Consider the following 24,007-nt stretch of genomic DNA (forward strand, 5'->3'; position numbering starts at 1 on the left):
CACTTTCTTTCACTACACACATTTTTAAAACATTACGGAAACTGACAAAATAACCTTCCTTTAGATCAATCATTTTCATGCCAGTTGCACAGGCAAAGAGGTGGTGTTTACAAAACACCATTAATACCAAGAATGAAACATAAAAACATAGCAAGCAAGAGAAAAGGAATGAGGATGAGAAAAGCAGCCTTGGTCCAATTAAAAAGCCACTGTCATTCATCAGGAGACTCATAAATGTATATTACTTACCATTTTTAAGCATTTACAGGCTTAGTATTTTATTTATTATTTTATATCATCTTAACAGTACTATGAAGTAGGAACTTTTTTTTTTTTTTTAATTTTTTTTTTTATTTTATTTATTTATGATAGTCACAGAGAGAGAGAGAGGCAGAGACACAGGCAGAGGGAGAAGCAGGCTCCATGCACCGGGAGCCTGACGTGGGATTCGATCCCGGGTCTCCAGGATCGTGCCCTGGGCCAAAGGCAGGCGCCAAACCACTGCGCCACCCAGGGATCCCCGAAGTAGGAACTTTTATGCCGCATTTTTCAGACTATGGAAAAAGGCTCAAAGAAGAGGGAAGTAACCTGCTGAGGCAGAATGAGGTATGTAAGATTCTGAGCAAGTTTCAAAGCAAAGACTGAATCCAAAGATTAATGTTCTTTCCACAGTCCCCTTTTCTTTCTCTTACCTTTATTAAGAGATACATTTCTAACAAAACGGAACGTTTTAAAGTTTTAGCTTTGGTGCCAATGCATGCAACACTCTCAGACACTGCAGAAAGTGGCAAAAACACATACAGATGCGTAATATTGTCCAACAATAGTTTTAAACACCCTGAGGGGATCAGAAATTGTATAGTAAGGCTATTGTGGTAAAATAAATGTTAAAATACCTGCAGTACTTTATGTCTTATTTACCACCCTTGCAAAATGCTATCATTGGGGCCAGGGAGAATGAGATAGGGAACACACGAGGGAAGCAATGTTTAAACAATCCCCTCTAGACAACTGCAAGTGTAAAGAAACTAGGCTTTGAGTCAAGAATTTCCATCTTCTGCAACTCCGAAATTAGTATCTGATGGACGGTGCTGAAATAAAGTCATTTCAACAAGAGCTTGGGCTTTGGTTTTGACATGAGGAAACTTATGGCAACAATTAGGGCCTTCATGAGACTTAGGAACTTCTGGGGAACTACAAATGCACAGTGTTTTCACCACATAATACTATCACAGGAATTTGCCCAAACCATGCTCTTGAGTATGCCACTCGCTTTAAAATCCTACTTCCAAGAGATTAATGTGGCCATTGCTCTAGAAAAAAATGGGAAGTTTCTGAATGATATGTTAGTTTTAAACAGAAACCACCCACTCACTCCCTTTTCACAGAGTCTAATTTGAAAGGCTTGAGTCAGAACTTGGGCCACTGGGAGACTGAAAGATTGATGTCATGGACTCAAGCCTTTCAAACAAGAATGCCCACTACCACCTCTACCCTTCAACACTGTACCGGAGGCCTTGGTAAGAAAGAAAAATATATAAGGATCAAAAGAAAGAAGTAAGACGGACTTCTGGGTAGTGTGGAAACAGATTAGTGAAAACTAAAGAGGCAACAAAACTGTAAGCTGCCATTGTTAATATTTACTTTGATATGCAAATAACATCCCCCAAGTCACCACCACACCAGAATTTTAAGTTTTAACATTTTATTTAATTCCTTGGTTAGTCATTTTAGCTCATGATGGTTGCAAAATTACATCCATGGTGCCGTGCTGCAGAAAGAAAGCGTCAGTTCTGGTGAAGGTCTACTGAGAAATCCGGGAAGAGAGAGAAAAAGTTTAAACTATTTTGAGACATTTTGGCAGACTTCCGTCTTATTTGAATTTTGCCAAGTATGAGGTACCCAATTTCCTACCTAAATCAAATAAAGACACTGTCCTAGTGTTGCTGCGCTTACTTAAAATAGATTTTAAAATAAATAAACGACAGTCTTGATGGAGAATAAAGCCTCCCACAGAAAGGGGATTTGTGAATGTGGATGGGGACACCGTTCTAACCATGATCTGTCACAGAGCTCCCTCTACTGGTCCAGAAAAGGCACAACAATCCTGACATGGACCTAGAACCTCTCCTGTCACTTCAGATCTTCTAGCAGCGTTCTTCTATAGCCTTTACCAAAAAAAAAAAAAAAACACACTTATGTACACAAATAGAAGAAATCTTCCCAAATCCCCATACTGATATTTTATCATGGTTTTTCACGGTTCTTAACAGATGTTCCTGAGGTCTCTTTGTAAAATGGCCAGATCTCACTCCCACTCGGATCCCCTCCCCCAGCTACAACTGGATTCTTTATTGTATATTCAGATATACACAACTGAAACTCCCTCAGATGGAACACACCATTAAGCCCATCATCGGAGCAGGACCCCTTTGAGAACCATTTGTCCTTCTCTTCTGGACTCCTGGGGAATTGTAGAGTATCCAAACAACCAGCAAGGTGGGGTACATTATTGCAGGCTGAGGCTCACCAACATATAATCTGTAACATGAGCCTCAAAAACTTAATAAAGAGGCTCTGCTGAAGTGGAATAGAACATAATAAGCTTTGAAATCAAACATATCTGGCTTCAAGCCTTGGCTCTCCTATTACTCACTATGTGATCACAAGCAAGTTACTTAATCTCTTTGCAATTTTGTTTCTGCTGCAATAAAATGGGAGGTGGTTCATGATTAATATATGAAATGTTCACAAAGGATTAAGCACAATGCCTGATATATATAAGGGCCTAATCATTAATGATTATTATTAACAGTTATAATGCCTAGTCTCCTGAGTATAATAAACAAATCATATATAATACATGATTGGTTCTAAAAAAAAGTATATCTCTGGGATCTCCTCAGAAGCCAATACGTGACTTAATTATGAGTTTTGTTGCACATTAGATCTAATGCCCATTAATGTAAGGGTGGGCGGCTTCCAAAACAAACTGGAAGTTCCGTGTAATAAAAGGAGCATACACTCTGAACTTGTTCAGCTTATCAGCACTGGCATTTACTAGCCATGTGACCATGAGCAAATAACAACCTCTCTATAAAGTTTTCCCTGGTAGGGAAAGTACAGGCATACCATCACTATAGACAGGTCAAAATGCTGAATGAGCTGAAGCACTAAATGTCCCCACTCCTGCTCTAAACACACAAAAATCCAAGATTTAACAAAACAGAAATATTATGGTCCTCAAAACTAGAATAGGAAACTCTGCAAATGGAAAAAGCAACAAAGGAACACACAGCACTGAAGTGAATGGCCCGCTGGGAAAACTAAAACATAGAGACTAGTTTTAAACCTGATGAGGGAACAGGAACCAGGATACTGACAGGAGCCAAGACATATCTATAAAAAGGAAGCTAGAACGCAACCCCCAGCACAAAGATAGAAGCCATGACAAACTCTAACCACAAGCTCAAGGACATGGCTTAGGAATGGCTTCTGCCCATGTGAGGAGTGGAAAGAATCAACTTCTAGGAAGGTAATTTGCTTGGCTGTATCACAAGCACACTACAGAAATGAGAAATAATCTAAAGATTCCACTGGAATGAAATACCCCTTAGGGCCTTGCTGGGATAGCTATGCAACTCAAGGAACATTAGAAACTTCCAAAGAAGATACTTCCCACTGAATATAACCACACAAACAAAAATCACAAAGTATAAAAAAAAAATCTCACAGTATAAGAGATAGCAGACACAATAAACAGCAGAAATTAGATCCAACAACTCAAGATAACAGATTGATCTAAAAAATACCTACAAGGTATACAAGGACCTAGGTCCTCAGTCAGTTAAGTGTCCAACTCTTGGTTTTGGCTGGGGTCACGATCTCGAGGTTGTGGGATTGAGCCCCACATTGAGCTCTGCACTAAACTGAGCATGAAGCCTGCTAAGGATTCTCTCTCCTCTCCCTCTGCCCCTCCCCTGCTTATGTTTGCTCTCTTCCACATAAATACATGAAATCTAAAAAACAAAACAAAACAAAACTTCTAGGAAGCAAAAAAATTTATCCATGGAAATAAACTTGTCTGGGTCAAACCACTGATTCGATGTGGCTAAAAAAAAGAATGACAGAGTTAGAAAATAAATCTAGAGAAAACACCCAAAAAGTGGCACAGAGATTTAAAACATGGGAAATAAAAAGGAAAAATGGATATAAAGGAAGAAATCAAGTGTCCTGATAGCTGCTATTAGTCTTGTGGAATGTGAAGTGGTATAAACTTCAGAGGACACAGTATGGCAGTCTCACAATAGGACAAATACACATGAAACTATTCAAATACTTCTGAAAACTTATCCTAGGAATACTAAAAAGAAGGAACATTTATATGCAAGATGTTCCCTGCAGAGTTATTTATAACAGTGAAAAATTAGGAACAACCAAAATGTCCAGCAACAGGTAAATGATTTAAAAAAACAGTTAAGTATGAAAAATGTGAAAACAGGGACTTTGCCAGCGACATGGAAATGCATACCCTTATTAAGTGAAAATAATCAGAAAACAGAGTATCTACGTAAATTATTACTATTATTATACGAACCATACAGGCACATGCTCAAAAACAGGCCTCCAGTGCTTCATCTCATTCAATCATCTTGACCTGTCTATAGTGGTATGTCTTCAGTTCAATATTAGTCATGTTATACAACCCTTTATAAAGGTGTGGACTATTTGAACCATAAAGGACAATGAAAGTACATAAGTTTCATAATTCTTTAATTTTACTGATTAAGGCACGAGGAGGCCCGTACAAGGAAAGTGACTTCTCCAAACAACACAAATTGCTAGATCTGAGCCAAGCCTGGTCAAATACTTTCCTTTAAATGTTTTAAAACTAATTCTAACGAAATGGAATGATATCTGAGATTTACTTTAAATTAACTGAATTATTTTCTTTGAGGAGGCTGAAATATGATGGGCAGTGAATTAATCAGGTTTGACAACTGGGTGACAGGACACTGGGGTCATTCATGGTATTAATTTGTGCAATTATGTATGTTTTAATTTCTCATGACAAGAAGTTTAACTCCTAAACCATAAATAGTAAAGATCTCAAAGTAAGTGGCAAATCTGTCAAACCTGTGGCCTAAAAACTGAATTAAAAGACCTGTAGCAGATAATGATTGAACTGAGTTTATTTAATGTCACTCAGATTGTGATTGCTGCGGTTTTTAAACAGTTTTCCATCATGACTATAAAAAAGAGGGCATGTTTCTCATTAGACATGCTAAGCCCATCCAAGCTCAGAAACTGAAACAAACAACCCACTGAATTAATTAGCACTTTAAATACATTTGGAAAATTACATTTGGAATAAAATTAATTCTTTAATAAAAAAAGGGCAGATTTTCCGTAAATGTGCATGCACCACACATGTTATTGGGCCAGCCTCCTTACACTATAAGCGATTATAATCATCTGTATGATTTAAAGCCCTTAAGACAAGTAGAAGAAGATAAAGCACCAGAGTTCGTGAAAAGACTAGAGGTCAGCAGCTCCCCCAACTATGAAACAACTTTCCTAACAAATTCACCTGGCTACTGAAAAGAGAAAAGAAAAGAAAAAGAAAAAGAAAAAGAAAGAAAGAAAAAGAAAAAAAAAATGAAAAAAAAAAGAAAAAAGAAAAGAAAAGGAGAAGAGAAGAGAAGAGAGAGAAAAGAAAAAGAAAAAAGAAAAAAGAAAAAGGAAAGAAGGAAAGGAAAGGAAAAAAAGGAAAGGAAAGGAAAGGAAGGAAAGGAAAGGAAAGGAAAGGAAAGGAAGAAAGGAAAAGACAAGCTAAATTTAGTACATAGCATTCACTTGACAATTTACATAACACCAAATGTATATCTAGGGTGTTCTGATCTCAAGTGCAGGGGATGAAACACACCTAAGAACACTGAATGAGGTTAGAATTTAAAGGGACTAGCAAGGTGACAATGTTTTTATAAACTCTTATAAATATTCATTTTTAAGGCCATAAAAAGTGAGAAGAAGAAAGAGGGAGGGGGCAAAAAAAAAGTTCTTAAAGTAATCCAAAGTTCGAAGCCCTAGTTTATAGGACACACAATGACACCAGCAGTATTTTTGGTCAGACTTCTTTACTGAAAATAACTTTAGAAAATAAATAAAATTTAACATACTAATGATCCTATTACCAATTATATTTACTTTTAATAACTGATTTATTTACCCCCAGCTGTTGCAATACTTTTTTACAGTTCTCCTAAGTACACATTAACATATGTTAATTTATCTTTTACTTTTGTAAAACTGGGGAATGCTATAATTCTGCTTCCTTCTTTTCTCACTTTACAACATATCATAAGTATTTTCCTAACTCACAAAGTATTGTCCCAAAACAGGATTTTAATATTTTTGTATTGTATAATTAGTCCCCCTTATGGATGTATCATAATTTATTTGACCAATCATCTATTAAACATTTAAATTAATCCAATTTTTTTTTACAATTATAAGTAACATATCTGGAAAAATTCTTAAATATAATTTCTCTATCTTCAATTATTTTCTTGGACCTGATTCCTAGAAGTGGAATGTACTGGATCAAAGGTCTGAACTTTTTAAACTCCTGATGCATACTACATTCCAAAAAGTTATACCAATTTACACATCCATCAACAGCACTATTACTCTTTCACCACCTGTACCCCTCTGACCAGAATCCTAACACAGATAATGAGTCTTGGCCCCAAAAGAGAAAAAAGAAAAATAGAAAACCTTTTCTCTTCATAAACAAAGACTTGATTATAAACACATAGACCTGAAAGGTGAAAAGCAGAGTGGGCTGCCTGGGGCCCACAGCCTAGACTGGCTTGCTCCAGTCACGATAAATGGGCTATGGCTCCCCTGTGCTGATCTACCCTTCTCTTGCCTATAGGACTCTGTGTTACACTGCTCCCTCTGTGGAACACCTCCACCCACCCTACTCCCTGCCAACCTTCCTGCCTTCTCCTTCAGAAATTCTTCAGTAATCCCTAATCCAGACTGAATACTCTCATTCTGCTTTACCAAGCCCCTGGATTAGCTCTATTTTAGAACTTGTTTCATACACTGACGTGTCATTAATTAGTGGTCTGTCCCCCACACAAGACAACGAATTCCTTGGGTGCAAGGACTGTTTTTTCAGCATCTAGCAAAGTACTTGAATACAGCATTGAAGAAAAATTCATGAAATGAATTAATCACAAAGCAAAGGGTCTAGAGCAGGGGCCACAAAACTTTTTCTGTCTATAAAGAACCAGAGAAAAGCAGTGAATGGCCCCATTTCAGGCTTTGGGGGCCATACAGTCTCTGTCACAACTGGTCACTCTGCCTCTGTGGTACAAAAGCAGTCAAAGACAGTATGTAAATGAATGGATATGGCTATGTTCCAATAAAACTTTATTGCCAAAAGCAGGTAGTGGGCTGGATTTGCCCTGTGAACCATAGTTTGACAGTCCCTGTTTAAAGGAAGGACTTTTAAACTTTAAAAAGGGGGGGGGGGTGGACAGATTATAAAAAGATCATAATGACTTAAGCCTATGCAAAGCTCAGACTAAAATGTGCATCCAGAGCTCAATTAGTACCATTTGTATCCCCAATTCCTTTCCTCTGTGATACAGAGATTAAGGGAAGGGAAGCAACAGAGGAGCAGAGTGGCAGACAGCACCCTGAGAGCCAAGCACCAGTGTCAGGACAAGGCCACAGGCCAAAAAGGAGAGTGGGATAAGATTTCAACTAGAAGGGACTTGATAGGATTTTCAAAGCTGTACAGTCATCCTGACTACAGACTGAGTATGGTAAACCTGGGTTAGATCCACAGAAAACAAAATCGACTGAAGATACCTATAGTAAATAGCTCAGAATCACATCCCATTTTGAACTATGTATCAAAACAATACAAATATATTTGCCTCCACAGATCAAAGAAAAGGAGAAAATGACAACATTCGATGAGAGGTGGCTATTCCAACTCAAAAGAAAGACCTTCCTCATTGCTGATGCTTTCTTGCCTCTGATGTCTCAGGTCAGCTCTCCCCTCCTGCACCCACCCCTGCACAATCAGAAAGTGACTCCAGCCTGAGTCCATGTGGACCATGAGAGCTTGTTTTCTCTGGAATTTGCAGGGGTTGTCTGAGAAGGGAGTATATTTAACCAGAGCCTTACTTTTCATGGTCCCTTCCTCTTCCTCATCCTCTGTGTTGATCACCATGGTGCCCAGCTGTGATGGCAATGTGTCCCCGTGCTCAATCATAGTGCTGGCCCCATCACTTGTGGTGCTGGCTACCCGGACGGTGCCCATCTCATCACCTGCTGCTCGAACCATTGTGCCAGAGTCCATCTCATCCTCCTCCTGTGAGAGGACAAACCTCAAATCAGGGCTAACTGGATTGAAAGGTTTTGAATTATTATTCATCTCGGGGCAAGCATTTCTGGATTTGACGCTGATTGGGATTCTAGACCCACAGAACTGAGGGTCTTAGAACCTACTTAACCAAAGAAGACCACAAAGTCAGGCAAGCAAGAGCCAGAAACATCCTCCCCCTCTCCCCTTCCTATATCCTCTTCAAAGTTTTATAACAGAGGGGCATCCGGCTGGCTCAATCAAAGGAGCCCTCAACTCTTGATCTCAGGGCAGTGAGTTTGAGCCCCACATTGGGTGGGGAGATTATAAATAATTTTTTTTCTAAAAAAATGGGGGGTTTACAACATAGATCTAAGAAGCTGAGGTGCACACCCTTGGAATCTCAGGCTTGTGAGGGAGTCCATGAGTGTAAAATCTACATTTTAGTATGGATCCTTGATTCTCCAAAAGGGCACACAAAAAAACAAATCTCCGATCCGAGCATTCGTTTTTCCGAATAAAAAAATTGAAGAAAAAATAAATTAAATTGAGAAAATGATATGGGGCAAAACAGTAAAATTTGAAAGTGTCTTAGGAAGCGCTATAAGAAGGCCAGCCTCAGCAAGACATTACCAGTGGCCAGGACAGGACATAGTCATTCAGGAAGTGTCTTCAGCTCCAGGCGGACTTGTTAGCCCCTACTCATCTCAACTGACCCGGCAATCATAAAATAACATGCATTCATGCCTGAGGCCCACAGCACTGCCTGCCACTCACGGAGTTCTCTTCATCATCCTGGTCCACCTCCCGCTGCTGGGCTTCCTGGCGTTTCAGCTTCACATCCATGGCCTCGTTAATTAAGTCCCGCAGTATTGACACTCCCTTGGCACTTTTGACAAACGGGTGCTTAAAAGAGAAAGTAGACAACACTGGCAATGGTTTATAGGGCACCAGTGCATACACAGTACCCAGCACAGTAGTAGGTACTGGATAATAGCTGCTTAATCAACAAATCTCATCTTTCTCTATTTTGGGTAATAGCTGTGAAACCACACTCACTCTATCACTCTGACTGCACATTCAGGCTTTGCCCATCTTTTTCAGCCTGGCTGCAAAGTCTCTGTTTCTGTCTGCCAAATCTAGAGATTTTCAACAGAGTGGTACCACCCCCTAGAGGAAGTTTTCTAAACATGTTGGGAGCTTGTCACCATGTTTGGAGAACACCAATGGTGTGTGAGGAAAAGCAGGGACACCAGCACTCCTTCCAAGTGTGTGGAAGAGTCCTGCACAACAACGAACTGGGGCACTTTGTGCACACCTTTCAAATGTCTCAGAGTATATGTATACTTTAGTAAATAATACCAAAAATGTTTTTCAAGAGACAAGCAAAAAGTCCGGTAATTTAGGGGATGATTTTGGAGGGGGCTTAAATGTCATAAAGACATTGTTTAAATATCAGTGAACAATTTATTCATCCCGTTTATTCCTTCCATACAATGTACTACACAGCATTTCTGACAAAGTTAGATAAAAAGGGATTTTAGCACAAAAGCATAGTTACTACAGAAATACTAAAACTGGTCACAAATATCTAACAGATGTAAACTCAAATATCAATCAGCAAAGATACTTGAAACACAAGGATACTGTGGAATTTCACTTATAAAAAAAAGGCTTGAATATTATTAATATTAGCACTACCTTACAATTTTCTTATCTTGCTTGTTGTACAAGGAATCCATGCTGTGAAAGTTACCTATGGAAATTCCTTTTTTTTTTTTTTTTTGAGATTTCATTTATTTATTCATGAGAGACACACAGAGAGAGAAGAGAAAGAAGAGAGCAGAGACAGAGGCAGAGGTAGAAGCAGGCTCCATGCAGGGAGCCCGACGTGGGACTCGATCCCAGGTCTCCAGGATCATGCCCTGAGACAAAGGTGGCGCTAAGCTAAACCGCTGAGCCACCCGGGCTCCCAACATATGGAAATTCTTTTTGAGGGGTTTCCTGTTGTCTTCTCAACTTATTCTGTGTTGTCCCCAGTGTTTCTCTTTGAAACTCGTTCTCTATCGCCCAGCACCCACCAGAGGATATGGTCTCTAAATGTTTGTAAGTACTCAAACTGAGAGAATGCCTCAGCATGTGCTGGGGCTGCAAAAAAGATTTCCATAAAACCACCAATACCCCATCCTGGCAGGAAAAGAATGTGCCAATACACTTAGAAATAAGAGCCAGCTCATTTGGAAGAATATCATATTTCCTTGTTCTCTCTTCTCTTCATTTGGAAAAATCTATGACTATTTCCCTCTTCTTATCAGATACAAATAAGCCTGGTCTGTTATTATTTAACATCATTTTTATGCTAGCATCTACCCATTCATTGTCCTATATAGCTTGAATAGAATGATTTCTGTTCTTACTGCTTCTAAATCTAAACTCATTTATGGGGGACGCCTGGGTGGCTCAGTGGTTGAGTGTCTGCCTTTAGCTCAGGTCATGATCCCAGAGGCCTGGGATCCAGTCCTGCATAGAGCTCCCCACAGGGAGCCTGCTTCTCCCTCTGCCTATGTCTCTGCCTCTATCTCTGTGTCTCTCATGAATAAATAAATAAAATCATTAAAAAAATAAAATAAACTCACTTATGGTTCTAGGTCCAGGTATATAACTATCTCATTATATCTGCAGGTTCAGTCAAGCTAGAGCCTATTGCTATACTGACAAATATTTAATTATAAATCTTTATGTCTCCATTATATCATATACATTATACTAGCTCTTTTTAAATTATGAACATAAACAGATTTCATGATTTATGAATTTCAATCCAGAACAGGAGTAGAAGTATTAAATATACATATTGGTTAAAAAAGGGGGAAGAGGAGAAATACTGGGTCTGACACAGCTGAAAACCATTGGCCTAGCCCAAAACAACCATAGATATTTGTCAAATCCACATCATACTACTTTTAATATGGGTAAAACAGCATTCAAAGTTATACACATTATGCCACTTAATCTTCACCATATAAGAGGCAGATAAACTTTGTCTCCATTTTACAGATAAGAAAACTAAAGCAACAGAGAGGTTATATTATTTGCCCCAGGTCACAAAGCTAGTAAACAGGGAGCCAGGATTCAAATCTGGGCAGTGTGATTCCTGAATCCAATCTCCTAATCACTGAGCAGCTGGCCTGCAAACTGTTCCCATCCTTCCAGGCCCACGCTCCGAGGTGACCTGCTCCAGGAGAGCAGTCTCAGTACCGCCAGCCCTAAGTGGCCTCCTCTCATCTGGACCTACAAGGGCACCTACCATTAATCTCAGTTCCTCATCAGAACAGGGTAGATTAGTGGGCACTCCTGCTTTGGAACCTAGAAGACCTAGGCTCTAGTTGCAGCTCTGTTGCTTCTCAGCTGAATGACTTTAAATAAGTTAACCTTTCTAAGCTTCCATTTTTTCACCTATGAAACTGAAATAATACCCATCCCTCACAGGGCCTCTATGATGATTATATGGCACCCAGCACACAGCAGGTGCTTACTAAATGTCAGTTCCCAGTCTCTGACCCCCACAGAGCCCTCCATTTTCTTGCACTACTGTCTTGTTCAATGATTTAACATTCTCTCCTACTCTGTTAGATTCAAAGCTCCCCAGAGGCAGAGAATGTCTTATACTTCTTTACCATCTCCAAGCAGGTGAGTTGACATCTTTTGGCCAGTACGTGAATGAAACAGAGGGAGGCAGCATCGTGGGGAGACTCATACCTGTAGGAGTTGAGTGGCTGTGGCTCTCTGCTCAGGGCTCTTTACAAGGCATTGCTTCACAAAATCCATGAAGTTATCGGACCATAGTTCTGGCTTTCGAAATGTAGGGGGAGGGTTGGTGGGAATCATAAAGATGGCCTAGTTAAAAAAAAAAAAAAAAAATTGGTTTTCTTGGTAAAAGTGGTGTACTAATAAAAATATGACTAGAGATACCTCTGAAATTGAAAAAAAAAATTTTCCTCTTATCCACTGATAAGCCCATCCAACACCAACAAAAGTCTAAGTGTCTCAAAGTGGGAAGTATGACAATTAGAGAAGTTGATATAGCTCTCTCTCTCTCCCTCTTTCATATGTATTCTTGTCGCCTCAACCTCACGATATCTAGCAAGGTTTTTTTGGTTGTTGCTAACCACTGTACGCTGGCTTTCAAAGTGAAAAGGCAAGAGCTGAGAGAGCATCAATATCCTGACAGTAATCTCAGCCCCACAGTTGTCAAAGTTCCCTCCCCCATAAAGGTCATCATCACCACAGGATATGAGCAGTAACTGCAAGGAGATCATAAACCTGGAAGTCCCACAAATTACAAGGGATTCATTAACCTCCAGGCCAAGCCAATTTAATGTATTTGAAAAAACAAAAAAAAGCCAAAATACCGGAACACCACATTGGAGTTAAATTCTAACTATTTTAAAAAATTAAAACTACTATTTACTGAGTTTCCAATAAAAGAAGAGCCAGAATTTAAAAAAAAAAAAAAACAAAAACCTCTATAATAAGCAGTTTATATTCTTTAAATCTACCAGTAAATCCTCTCACCCTTCCCCACTCCCCCCTCAAAAAAGAGGGAACTTACCTTTGAACACATGAGTACTTGAGTTGATCATTGATTACAACTAGTGGAGTCTATACTGACAGTTATCAATTATATACAACTCATTCATTTACTGTTAGGTATCTAAACCAAGTAAGTAAGTAAGTAAGTCACTTTCTAATGATGACCAGTAGCTAATCACCCTGCTGGTGTCCTTACCCTCATTGGATGGATATCGGCATATGGGGGCTTTCCCTCAGCCATTTCTATGGCAGTTATTCCCAATGACCAGATGTCTGCCACACAGTTGTATCCAATTTCCTGAATCACTTCTGGAGCCATCCAAAATGGTGTCCCTATCACTGTATTCCGTTTGGCCATGGTATCCTAAAACAGAGAAGGGTAGAGATTAACGTTAAGCTTTAAAACTATCGAGGAAAGGAGACTTTTTGAACAATAAGAAACATCTTGTACTTGGAATATATATAAAAACCATACTCAAGGCATGATCGAGCAGGTCACAAAAAAAATTCAAATGACCTAGAAACATAGAAGACTTTGAATTCTTAAAACACACACATTAAAAAACCCACAAAAATAACAAACACTAAAATGAAGTTGACAAAACTTTCAAAGATTAATAATAACTAGTGTTGGTAACAGTACAGAAAGTCAAGCACTGGGCAGCCCAGGTGGCTCAGCGGTTTAGTGCCACCCTCAGCCCAGGGTGTGATCCTGGAGACCTGGGATCGAGTCCCATGTCAGGCTTCCTGCATGGAGCCTGTTTCTCCCTCTGCCTGTGTCTCTGCCTCTCTCTCTCTCAGTGTTCTCTCATGAATAAATAAATAAAATCTTAAAAAAAAAAAAGAAAGAAAGTCAAGCACTAAAATAGCATTACGAGAGTATAAATCAGTACAAGTTTTTCTGGGCAATTTGGCAATATTTGTCAACTTAAATATCCATATCCTTTGATCTGAATCTTTTTCCAGAAATGTATCCTATATACAGGTACCTAAGATATACACACAAGTGTTAAAAAATATTTGTAGGAGAGGTGGGAAAAATAAAAAGGAAATAACCCAAATGACCATCTAAAAGGGGGTAAATGAAACACAATAAATATCCACCGTATTTTTTTTAATTTTTATTTATTTATGATAGTCACAGAGAGAGAGAGAGAAAGGCAGAGGGAGAAGCAGGCTCCATGCACCGGGAGCCCGACGTGGGATTTGATCCCGGGTCTCCAGGATCACGCCCTGGGCCAAAGGCAGGCGCTAAACTGCTGCACCACCCAGGGATCCCTCGTATTTTTTTTTTTAAGATTTATTTAAGGGCGCATGAGTGGCTCAGGTGGTAAGTGAACAGGTCTTGATTTCGGCTCAGGTCATGATCTCAGGCTCCGGGGACTGAACCCCAGGTCCAGCTCCCCACTTGGCAAGGAATTTGCTTTTTTCCTTCTCTCTCTGTCCCTCCCAACCTCCCCCACCCTCATTCACTTTCTCTCTCTCAAATAAATATATTTAAAAGATGTATTTATTTATTTGAGAGAGAGAGAGTGCATGTGAGTGGGGGGGGCCGGGGAGGTGGCAGGGGCAGAGGGAAGAATGCTCTCTGCTGAGCATTGAGTGCTGGCTCAATCCCAAAACCCTGAGATCATGACGTGAGCTGAAATCAAGAGTCAGGCCCACTGAGACACCCAGACGCCCCATCCACCATATTTCTTTAAAAAGGAGGCGTGGAAAAAATGTATAAGACATATTATAAAAGGAAAATTAGATGGCAAAATTATATAATATATAATCATGTTGCATACATTATATGACAAATCAGTAACCAATAATAATAAATACTGTTGTTATATGGCTAGCAAAAGAAAAATCTCAATACACACTGAACTATTAACAATAGTTACACCTAGAAGGTAGAATCACAAAGGACTTTTACTTTCCATCCCATTATTTCTACAACACTCTGATGGTTTACATGGAGATACAGAACAAGTGCTATCAAAAAATTAAAAAAGAAAAATCATGTGTATGTGTCTATGTATACATATAATTTTTCTTTTTATTATATACATCAATTTTATAAAATGTATATATAAAGTCTTAGTTTGAGGCTTAAAAAATATGAATCTAGCACACACAGGCAAATAACTATTTGCCTACTTCCCCAGAATGGTGTGGCCTTAATGAAAGAGAACCTTTCCAGAGCTCCTGTATTTTAGGAAGAGGACGATTTTAAACAGAACTAAATATGCAGTAGGAGTCCCCATCATCATCATTCCTGTTCCTTCTGAAATGCCTGTGGCTTCAGTTAGGCTATGCCAGTCAGGAACAAATGACAGGTGATATTTTTAAATTGATCTCACTTTGTTGATTCTATGTAAAAAACTAGCACAGGAACTACCTTAGTGCTTAGTCATTTCCTTTGCTCTGAAACTTAAATTTGCAGTTTTCAAATGGTGGTACTCAAGTTGTTTTTGAGGATTATATCCTTGAAATACTCATCATTTAGAAAAGAGTATTTTGGATACCTAGAAATTTTTTGAAAACTAAGATTAATGAGTGGATACTAACCCAGCCTGATCTGTATTACAAAGTTATACTAATGCATAGCATAACAAGGGAAAATATTAAGTTCAGAACAGACTATGGCTATGTATGTCTGTATTTATACATATACATAAACACACACATATATAACTTGAAGATATAATTAAAATGTTACTCCAAATTACCAAGCAAAGGACAGAAAAGCAACTGGGCATCAGGCTAGTCATTTGTAAAACTCTATACTTAATTTCCTAACTTATACTTTTCACCAAAAAAAGTTCAAATAGGTTGAAAATTTAAATACAAAGCACAAAACCTAGAAAGTACTAAAAGAAAGTATAGATGAACAGCTATATAATGTTAGAGCAAAAAAAGACTTTAAAGGTGACATCAAAGGCAGAAACCATAACATGAAAGGGAGGTGGATTTCCCTATATAAAATTTGGAAACTTTGGTGTTTAAAGAAAAATCATAATGAAAGTAAAAAGATAACTAGCAAACTACAAAAAAAGAGTTTCAACATATATAACATAGGATTAATAATTTTAATATAAAATTTTTAAGTTTTGATTTACCTTTTCAGCAGATTTTTTAGAAGGTCCAACCACAATTAGGAAAATTAAGATGAACAGGTAAGTTTCCAAATAGAAGAATATAAATGGCCAATAATCAAATGTAAAAATATTGTTTCAAAAATGATTAAAATACAACTTATCTGCTCTTCAGCATTGGCAAATATGAGAGAAAATGAATACATCCTTTTTTTTTAAATTAATTATTTTATATTTAAGTAGGCTTCCACAACCAATATGGGGCTTTAACTCATGACCCTGAGATCAAGGGTCACATGCTCTATTAACTGAGCCAGCCAGGCCCCTCCAAAATGGACACATTCATATATTACAGTTGGGAGCATAACTGTTCCCTAGAAGCACTTTATGTGTGTAACAACAAAATCTTTTGAAAGGTCAGAAATTACAATATGGAATAAGTTTCTGATTTTCTTTTTTAAACAGCAAGCAATTTTTGTGCCATTGCCAATACCCATTAAACTCCCTAATATAATCTAGGCAGATTAAAACAAAAAACCAAAAAACTCTACCTGATACCAACTCTAACAAACAAAAAATATTTTTTCTACTGCCCAAGAAAAATGTTTGATCTATTATATGTTATGAATTTTAGTACTACCTGTCCAGAACTGTTTTCTATTTTTCTACATCTATATCATATCTACTTAGATATTTTTCAAAACCCAAATAATTCTACATTTTCCTGTTTTGAAACGTGGTTTTTTTCAAGCCATGCCCTGGTGAGGTGGGAGGAGACTCAAAAGACTATCCTGGAACCAGACAAGGAGAGTGTTTTCAGTAAAGTAAATGCCAACTGCTACCGCGTTGAGATGGTGTTACATCTTATTCTGCAAGGAAAGCAGTTTGGATTGAATTTTTCTTCATTTTGTAAATTTAAACTTCTACTCTATCATTTCTTGTTTCAGCTTTTATTTTTATCAAAGTTCAGTCACGGGACCTAAATGCCAGGAAAGGACCTAAAATAACCTACTACCTCTTTCGCAACTTAGTGGCACCTTCTATAACCTTTTTATGAATACAATGAAATTGCGTATTTTATTTTAAAAAATTACTAAATGAAAACAATTCCTTCTCAGGATAGAGCTGAAAGTTACCAGAAGTAACATTTTTACTTACTGTAAGTTGACCTGCTACCCCAAAATCTGCAAGTTTTGCATGTCCTTCTGTATTTAGCAAAATATTTCCTGCCTTGATATCCCGATGATGTATTTTTCTCATAAAATGAAGGTATTCCAGTCCCTTAAGTGTTGATTGTAATATTGTAGCTATCTCATCTTCTGTTAACTAAAAAGAGAATGGAAAATTAAAATTCTATCAGTTTATATCATTTTACATTCAAAAAAGGCAAAAATTAGATCCAAGTGCCCTTCCTAGAATATAAGATCATATTCAACCTGTGACAGCATTTGACAGCTTACACCATCACTCCATTAACCCCTACTAAAGTTACATCTCCTATCCCATCTCTCCCCAAACATCAGATTCATGTACCTGACCACAACATCTTCAACTGAATACCTAACAAGCATCATGTAAGCATAACATGTCAAAATCAAATTTTTTATTTCTACTGTTACCCTACTCATCTACTTACCACTCGCCCAACCTACTTTTCCCACATTCTTCTCAGGGAAAGGCAGTTTGAATTGCCCTGGCTGAAAACCTGGAGGTCATCTTTGGTTCTTCCCTATGTTCAAAATATATCCATATATATCCTCTGTAATCACTAATCACCATGGTCCAAGCCACCAGCATGCCCTGCCTAAACTATCCAAATAATTTCCTAACTGGTCTTCCTAACTGCTTCTGCCCTTGACCCTTGACAATGTCTTTTCCACATGGCAGTGAGCCATAATGAGCCAAAATGAAAGCCAGGTATGCTCAAAATTTTCCAATGGCTTCCTGAGCCACTCAAAATTAAAGCCAGTCCTCATCAAAGTCTTACATGATCTAGTTCCCAGCTACCTTCATCCTCTACTACTTTCTATCTTGCTCATGCTGTTCCAGCCTTCCTTGTTGTTCCTCAAACACTCAAAGCACACTTCCAGTTCTGGACCTTTTCATCTCATGTTCTTTCTGCCTACACAATACTCTTCATGCAGAAAGTCAGAGAGGCCTTCCCCAGTTCCCTCCGTTCCTAGATCATTCTCTATCATTGATCCTACCTTGTTGGTAAATGCAGTATTATATCCTCATCTGATTTACACATTTGTATACCTACATGTGATATCTTCCTATTAGGAACATAACCCCATTTTAAAAAGTCTTTGGGGGCTCCTGGGGGGCTCAGGTGGTTAAGGGCTTCTAACTCTGGGTTTCGGCTCAGGTCATTATCTCAGGGTCATGAAATTGAGCCCCACATCAGGTTCCATGCTCAGTAGGGAGTCTGCTGAAGAGTCTCTCCCTCTGCCCGTCCCCCCATTCATGAGTGCACCTGTGCTCTCTCTTGCTCTCTTCCTCTTGCTCTCTCTTCCTTCATCTTTCCTTCTTGCTCTCTTTTTCCTTCCTTGCTCTCTTGTTCCTTTTCCTTCCTCCTTACAAATATGTAAGTCTTGGGCAGCCCAGGTGGCTCAGCGGTTTAGCATCACCTTCAGCCCAGGGAGTGATCCAGGAGACCAGGGATCAAGTCCCATGTCAGGCTCCCTTCATGGAGCCTACTTCTCCCCTCTGCCTGTGTCTCTGCCTCTGCCTCTCTCTCTCTCTCTCTGGGTCTATCATGAATAAATAAATAAAATCTTAAAAAAAAAATGTAAGTCTTCAGACTTATTAAAAATAAATAAATAAAAAATAAAATGTCTTTGGTTTGTTTACTATTGTATCCCTAGCACCAAGAAAGCCACCCAGGACATAACAAGTCCTGAAAAAATATTTGAATAATGATGAATAAATGAAAGCAAGAATGCTGATCAACACAGAATATCTGCTCAGTTCCATGGTGATTTGGGGGCCAGACCTAACTCTAGTGCTAACCAATGAAATCCATCAGCAAACTGTCTCCCTTTTGACAAACAACTCATATTTAGAAGACAGTAGGCTGTGGTGCAAAAAAAACCATGGGAATCGGGATGAGAAAGACCTAGTTTTTACCCTTGGCTCTACATTCTAGCTGTATGACCTAAGCAAGTTATCAAACTTCTCTTGGCCTCGGTTTCCCAAACTATAAAATAGGACTATCACCTTTCTTCAAGAATGTCATGGAAATCAAGATGATGTAAGTCATATAAGAATACACACGGCTTAATAACTACTATGTTACCAGTCAATGAACAAATAGTTAACAAGCATCAATTATGAGCTAGGCACTCTGCTAATAACATTAAAATAGCATTTATTGTATTGTAAGCACTGTTTTTGTAATTTTGTTAAATCTTTACCAAAAATCATATCAAATAGGTACTATTATCATCACCATTTTATAGAAAACGAAGCTGAAGCACAAACAAGTAATTTGTGCTAACAAACTATAGAGCTCTTATTGTAGTCCAAGCAAACACTACTGATAAGGTTGCAAGCTAGAGTTTGAGTACCTTCTGCAGTGGAACAGAACAAAGTTCATGTGACTTATTACGCCTTATTCTAACCAGTTAAGCAAATCAGTTAAGGGAGCAGTGCCCAATATTAATATAATGTGAACCACAATACAACCTTTACTTTTCTAGTAGCCACATTAGAAAAACAAGCAAAATTGGGGGTGCCTAGGTGGCTCAGCCAGTTGAGTGTCTGCCTTTGGCTCAAGTCAGGATTGGGTCAGGTCCTGGGATTGAGCCCTGCATTGGGCTTCCTGCTCAGTAAGAAGTTTGCTTCTATCTCTGCCCCCCTCTGCTCAAGCTCTTTCAAAGAAATAAATAAAAATCTTTTTTAAAAAAAAAAAAACAGCAAAATTTAGGGATCCCTGGGCTCAGCGGTTTGGAGCCTGCCTTTGGCCCAGGGCGTGATCCTGGGGTCCCGGGATCAAGTCCCATGTCGGGCTCCCGGCATGGAGCCTGCTTCTCCCTCCTCCTGTGTCTCTGCCTCTCTCTCTCTCTCTCTCTCTCTCTATCCACAAATAAATAAATCTTTAAAAAAAAACTATATTGTCTGTAAAAAAACATAAATAAATAAATAATAATAAATAAAAAGCAAAATTTAAAAAAATAAAATAAATAAAAGCAAAATTAATTTAAATTAATTAATTTTTTAGTAATCTCCAAATCCAACATGGGGCTCAATCTCATAGCCCCAAGATCAAGAGTTACATGCTCCTCCAACTGAGCCAGCCAGGCACCCCAAAATTAATTTCAATAATATATTTTAATCAATTTGTCCAAAATATTACCATTTCAACATGTGATCAATATATTAAAAATGTAAAGTTTTTTGTTTTTCTTTTTGCAGTAACTCTTCAAATCTGATATTTTATACTTATAGCACATCACAATTCAGACTAGCCACATTTAAAGTCCCCTTTAATAACCACACATAGCTATTGACTGTCATACTGCACAAAACAGAATTAAAACATTTTACAAAATAATGTGTAATAATTAAAGATTAGCACTTAATAGCTTAAAATTACATAAATACAATAAACTAATATTAAAAATGCACCATCAAAATTCATTTTGGATGGTTTCAAAATACCTGAAACAATAACTTAATGCTGCACAGAAGGCCCTGGAACCAAAATTTTTTTTTAAGTAAGTTCCATGCTCAGCATGGAGCACAATGCAGGGCTTGAACTCACAACCCTGAGATCAAGATCTGAGCTGTAATTAAGAGTCAGATGCTCAACCAACTGAGCTCTCTCTGGAGCCAATTTTTAAGTCAATAAATTACTCAAGATTTGGGACTTCTTTAAATATATCTTATGGTAGGGACATAATTCCTAGCTAAAGGAATTTGCTATTTGATTAGAAAAAATTACTAATTCTGAATAATATAAATTAAGAAAAGGATATGGTCATATAGATAACCCAAAGTTACAACTGAGTTTTATTTTTATTGTTTTTTAAATTATTATTATTTGAATTCCAGTATAGTTAACATACACTGTTATATTAGTTTCAGGTCTGTAACATAGGGATTCAACAATTCCATATATTACTCAGTGCTCACCATGATAAGTGCGCACTTACTCCCCTTCACCTATTTCACCCATCCCCCATCCACCTCCCTTCTGGTGACCATCTGTTTCGTTCTCTAGTGTTAAGAGTCCATTTTTTGGTTTGTCTATTTTTTCTGTTTGTTTGCTTGTTTGTTTCTTAAATTCCACATGTGAGTAAAATTCATACAACACTTGTCTTTCTCTGACTGGCTTAGTTTGTTTAGTACTATACTCTTTAGATCCATCCATGTTGTGGCAAATGGCAAAATTTCATTCTTTTGATTGAAATTTGGTTGAATGATTGGTTGAATGATATTTATAAATATATATACACATATAAGGATACCACCTCACATCTTCTCTATCCGTTCATCTTCCAATGGACATTGGGCTGCTTTCATGATTTGGCTGCTGTAAATAATGCTGCAATACACACAGGGGTGCATATATCCCTCGAATTAGTTTTTGTATTATTTGGGAAAAATACCCAGTAGTATGATTACTGGATCTTAGGGGTAGTTTTATTTTTAATTTTTTTGAGGATCCGACTTGAGTTTTAAAATATTCTTAACCTTATATATTTATATAGTGCCTCACAATATCCAAAGTACTTTCACATATTTAATTTTCACAATTCTGCAATGCTTTAATTATAGGTATTATTCCTGTTTTTCTTATTAAACAAACACAACTAACTAACTAAAGGCTAAGTTGTCTCTGGCTTCTACTTTTATCCATTCACAGTCCACACAGAAGCCACAGCAGCAACACTTCTTGTTTGTAGTTGGAATGAAAGTCCAAACTCAATTACTGTGGCCAACAATACCAACAGGATCCAGGTCTGCTCACCTATCTCACATCATCTCCTACAGGTTCCCACCAACCTCTCCTCTTTTCCTCACAGTAGCCTTCTTTATGTGCCAAACCTGTTTCTAGCCTCAGGATCTTTGCACTTATTCCCCTACCTAGAATGTTCTTTTAGAAGTCTAGCTCCATCTTGTCATTCAAGTTTTACTTTAAATGCCACCTCCCTGAGTGGCCTTTCTCCATCATCCACTCTCAAGTAGCTCACTGAACACTCCCCACCAGTCCTGTTCCTTCAAAGAATTCTCACTATCTGGTATTTCTTTCTAGTTACCACAATTGGCTTTTTGGTTGCCCCTACTAGAAAATGTATAAGCACAGAACAGGGTTGTTGTCTTCTTTACTACTGTATATCCCTAGGGTTTAGAACAATGTTCTAGAAATATTTACTGTATAAACAACTAAATCTGAATTAAAGCCCTCGACTCCTAGCTTTTATTCTAGTGATCACAGTAAGGGCAAATAATCTTTCACAGAGATTATTCTCTAATTAATAGAATACAGACATTGTAAATCTATAATCATGCTGGGTAGGAGAAGAAAACCAAATCTAAATTTAAACATTTAAAACTCATTGCTTCACCAAGGTTGATAGTCACTATTTTCTTTCCCACTATGAAATAAGCAAAACATGCTAATATCACTGCATTGGGCCTGATGTCAAAACACCACTTTAGGAGGCACTAGAAATAAAGGGGGAAAGAATCATGGAAAAGAGGAAATTTCAACAGTCCATCTTTCTTGGTACGGCAGTAGGAGAATGCCCAGGAATATAAGCCAGAGACTAGCTCAGCTGCATTGTTCTAGAAAGTAAACTTACCGTTTTAATTCCGTATCGAATGATATCAGACACGGAAACCAGCCCCACAGTACTCCATAACAATCCACAAGTCTGGTGTTTTAAAATAACTGCCATAATTATTTGACTACGTGAGGGCTAAAGAGAGAGTGACAACACAAATAAGTGAAACGCCTTCTATACATGAAAATTAGTTTCTCTGCTTAAAAGATCAATTATTCATATTTAAGGTTAAAATAGATGCCCTCTTGATAAAAATGTAAATATGAAGTAATTATCGTTTTCTAAATAATAAATAACCAAAGTGAAAAAATGTATGGGTACTTTAACCTGCATTTCTAGGTCTACAGTTCCTCCCAGGAAGAGAACTATAGCTATTCAAAAATAAATAGTTATCATCATAGTACTGTTTATAACAATAAAAACTTAGATACTATCTAAATGTCCAACAATAGGGAGTTTAAAAAAATGATATAGCCATATAATGGAATAACCACAAATCCATGGAAAATATTATAGAAGAATATTTGATGACATAAGATAGCCTGCTTATAAAAAACAAAAAAGAAAAAAGAAAAGAAAGAAAAGAAAAGAAAAGAAAAGAAAAGAAAAGAAGTTACATAATAGTAAGCACAGTGAAATTCCAAAAAGAGATATGGAAGGATACATATACCAAGTAGTATTTAAAATGATTCTCTCTCCAAAGGGAAAAGTAATTTTCTTTTCTTTTATTTACATTTTTCCAAAAAGTCACATGTATTTTATAATAAGAAAAAAAAATCACACTACAGTCTATCATAAAGAAAAAATATTCAAGGGGAGCCTAGGTGCCTCAGTTCATTGAGCATCCAGCTCTTGATTTCTGGTCCGGTCATGATCTCAGGACCCTGGGATCAAGCCCCATGTCGGGCTCCCTGCTGAGCAGGGAGTCTGCTTGTCTACCTCTCCTCTGCTCCTCCCCACTGCTCATGTGTGCCCATTTGATCTCTCTCTCTTTCAAAAAATAATCTTTTAAAAAAAATTTAAAAAGAAAAAATATCAGTATCAGACCTGGAATTTTGGGTCTCAAGCTTGAAGAGAGATACCAAATGAGATTTCAGAGAAAAGTCAAATATCCTATTAAATGAAATAATCTGCCCACTGAGAGCTACTAGCTTTAA

General features: G+C 37.8%; 1 protein-coding gene across 1 annotated transcript; it reads right to left on the reverse strand.

Annotated features, from left to right (window-relative positions):
• Window positions 1-7,947: 7,947 nt before the first annotated feature.
• Window positions 7,948-22,985, reverse strand: LOC119878265 (serine/threonine-protein kinase 4-like; the record flags this gene model as incomplete). The annotated part of the gene is made up of 6 exons (XM_038588932.1): window positions 7,948-8,392; window positions 9,161-9,289; window positions 12,143-12,280; window positions 13,173-13,340; window positions 17,218-17,385; window positions 22,869-22,985. Coding segments are annotated over 6 exons (1,110 nt in total), but the record flags the coding sequence as incomplete, so codon positions are not given.
• Between the last annotated feature and the right edge of the window lie 1,022 nt (window positions 22,986-24,007).

Source organism: Canis lupus, unplaced genomic scaffold (assembly GCF_011100685.1).
Source record: "Canis lupus familiaris isolate Mischka breed German Shepherd unplaced genomic scaffold, alternate assembly UU_Cfam_GSD_1.0 chrUn_S1321H1499, whole genome shotgun sequence".
Lineage (NCBI taxonomy): Eukaryota > Metazoa > Chordata > Mammalia > Carnivora > Canidae > Canis > Canis lupus.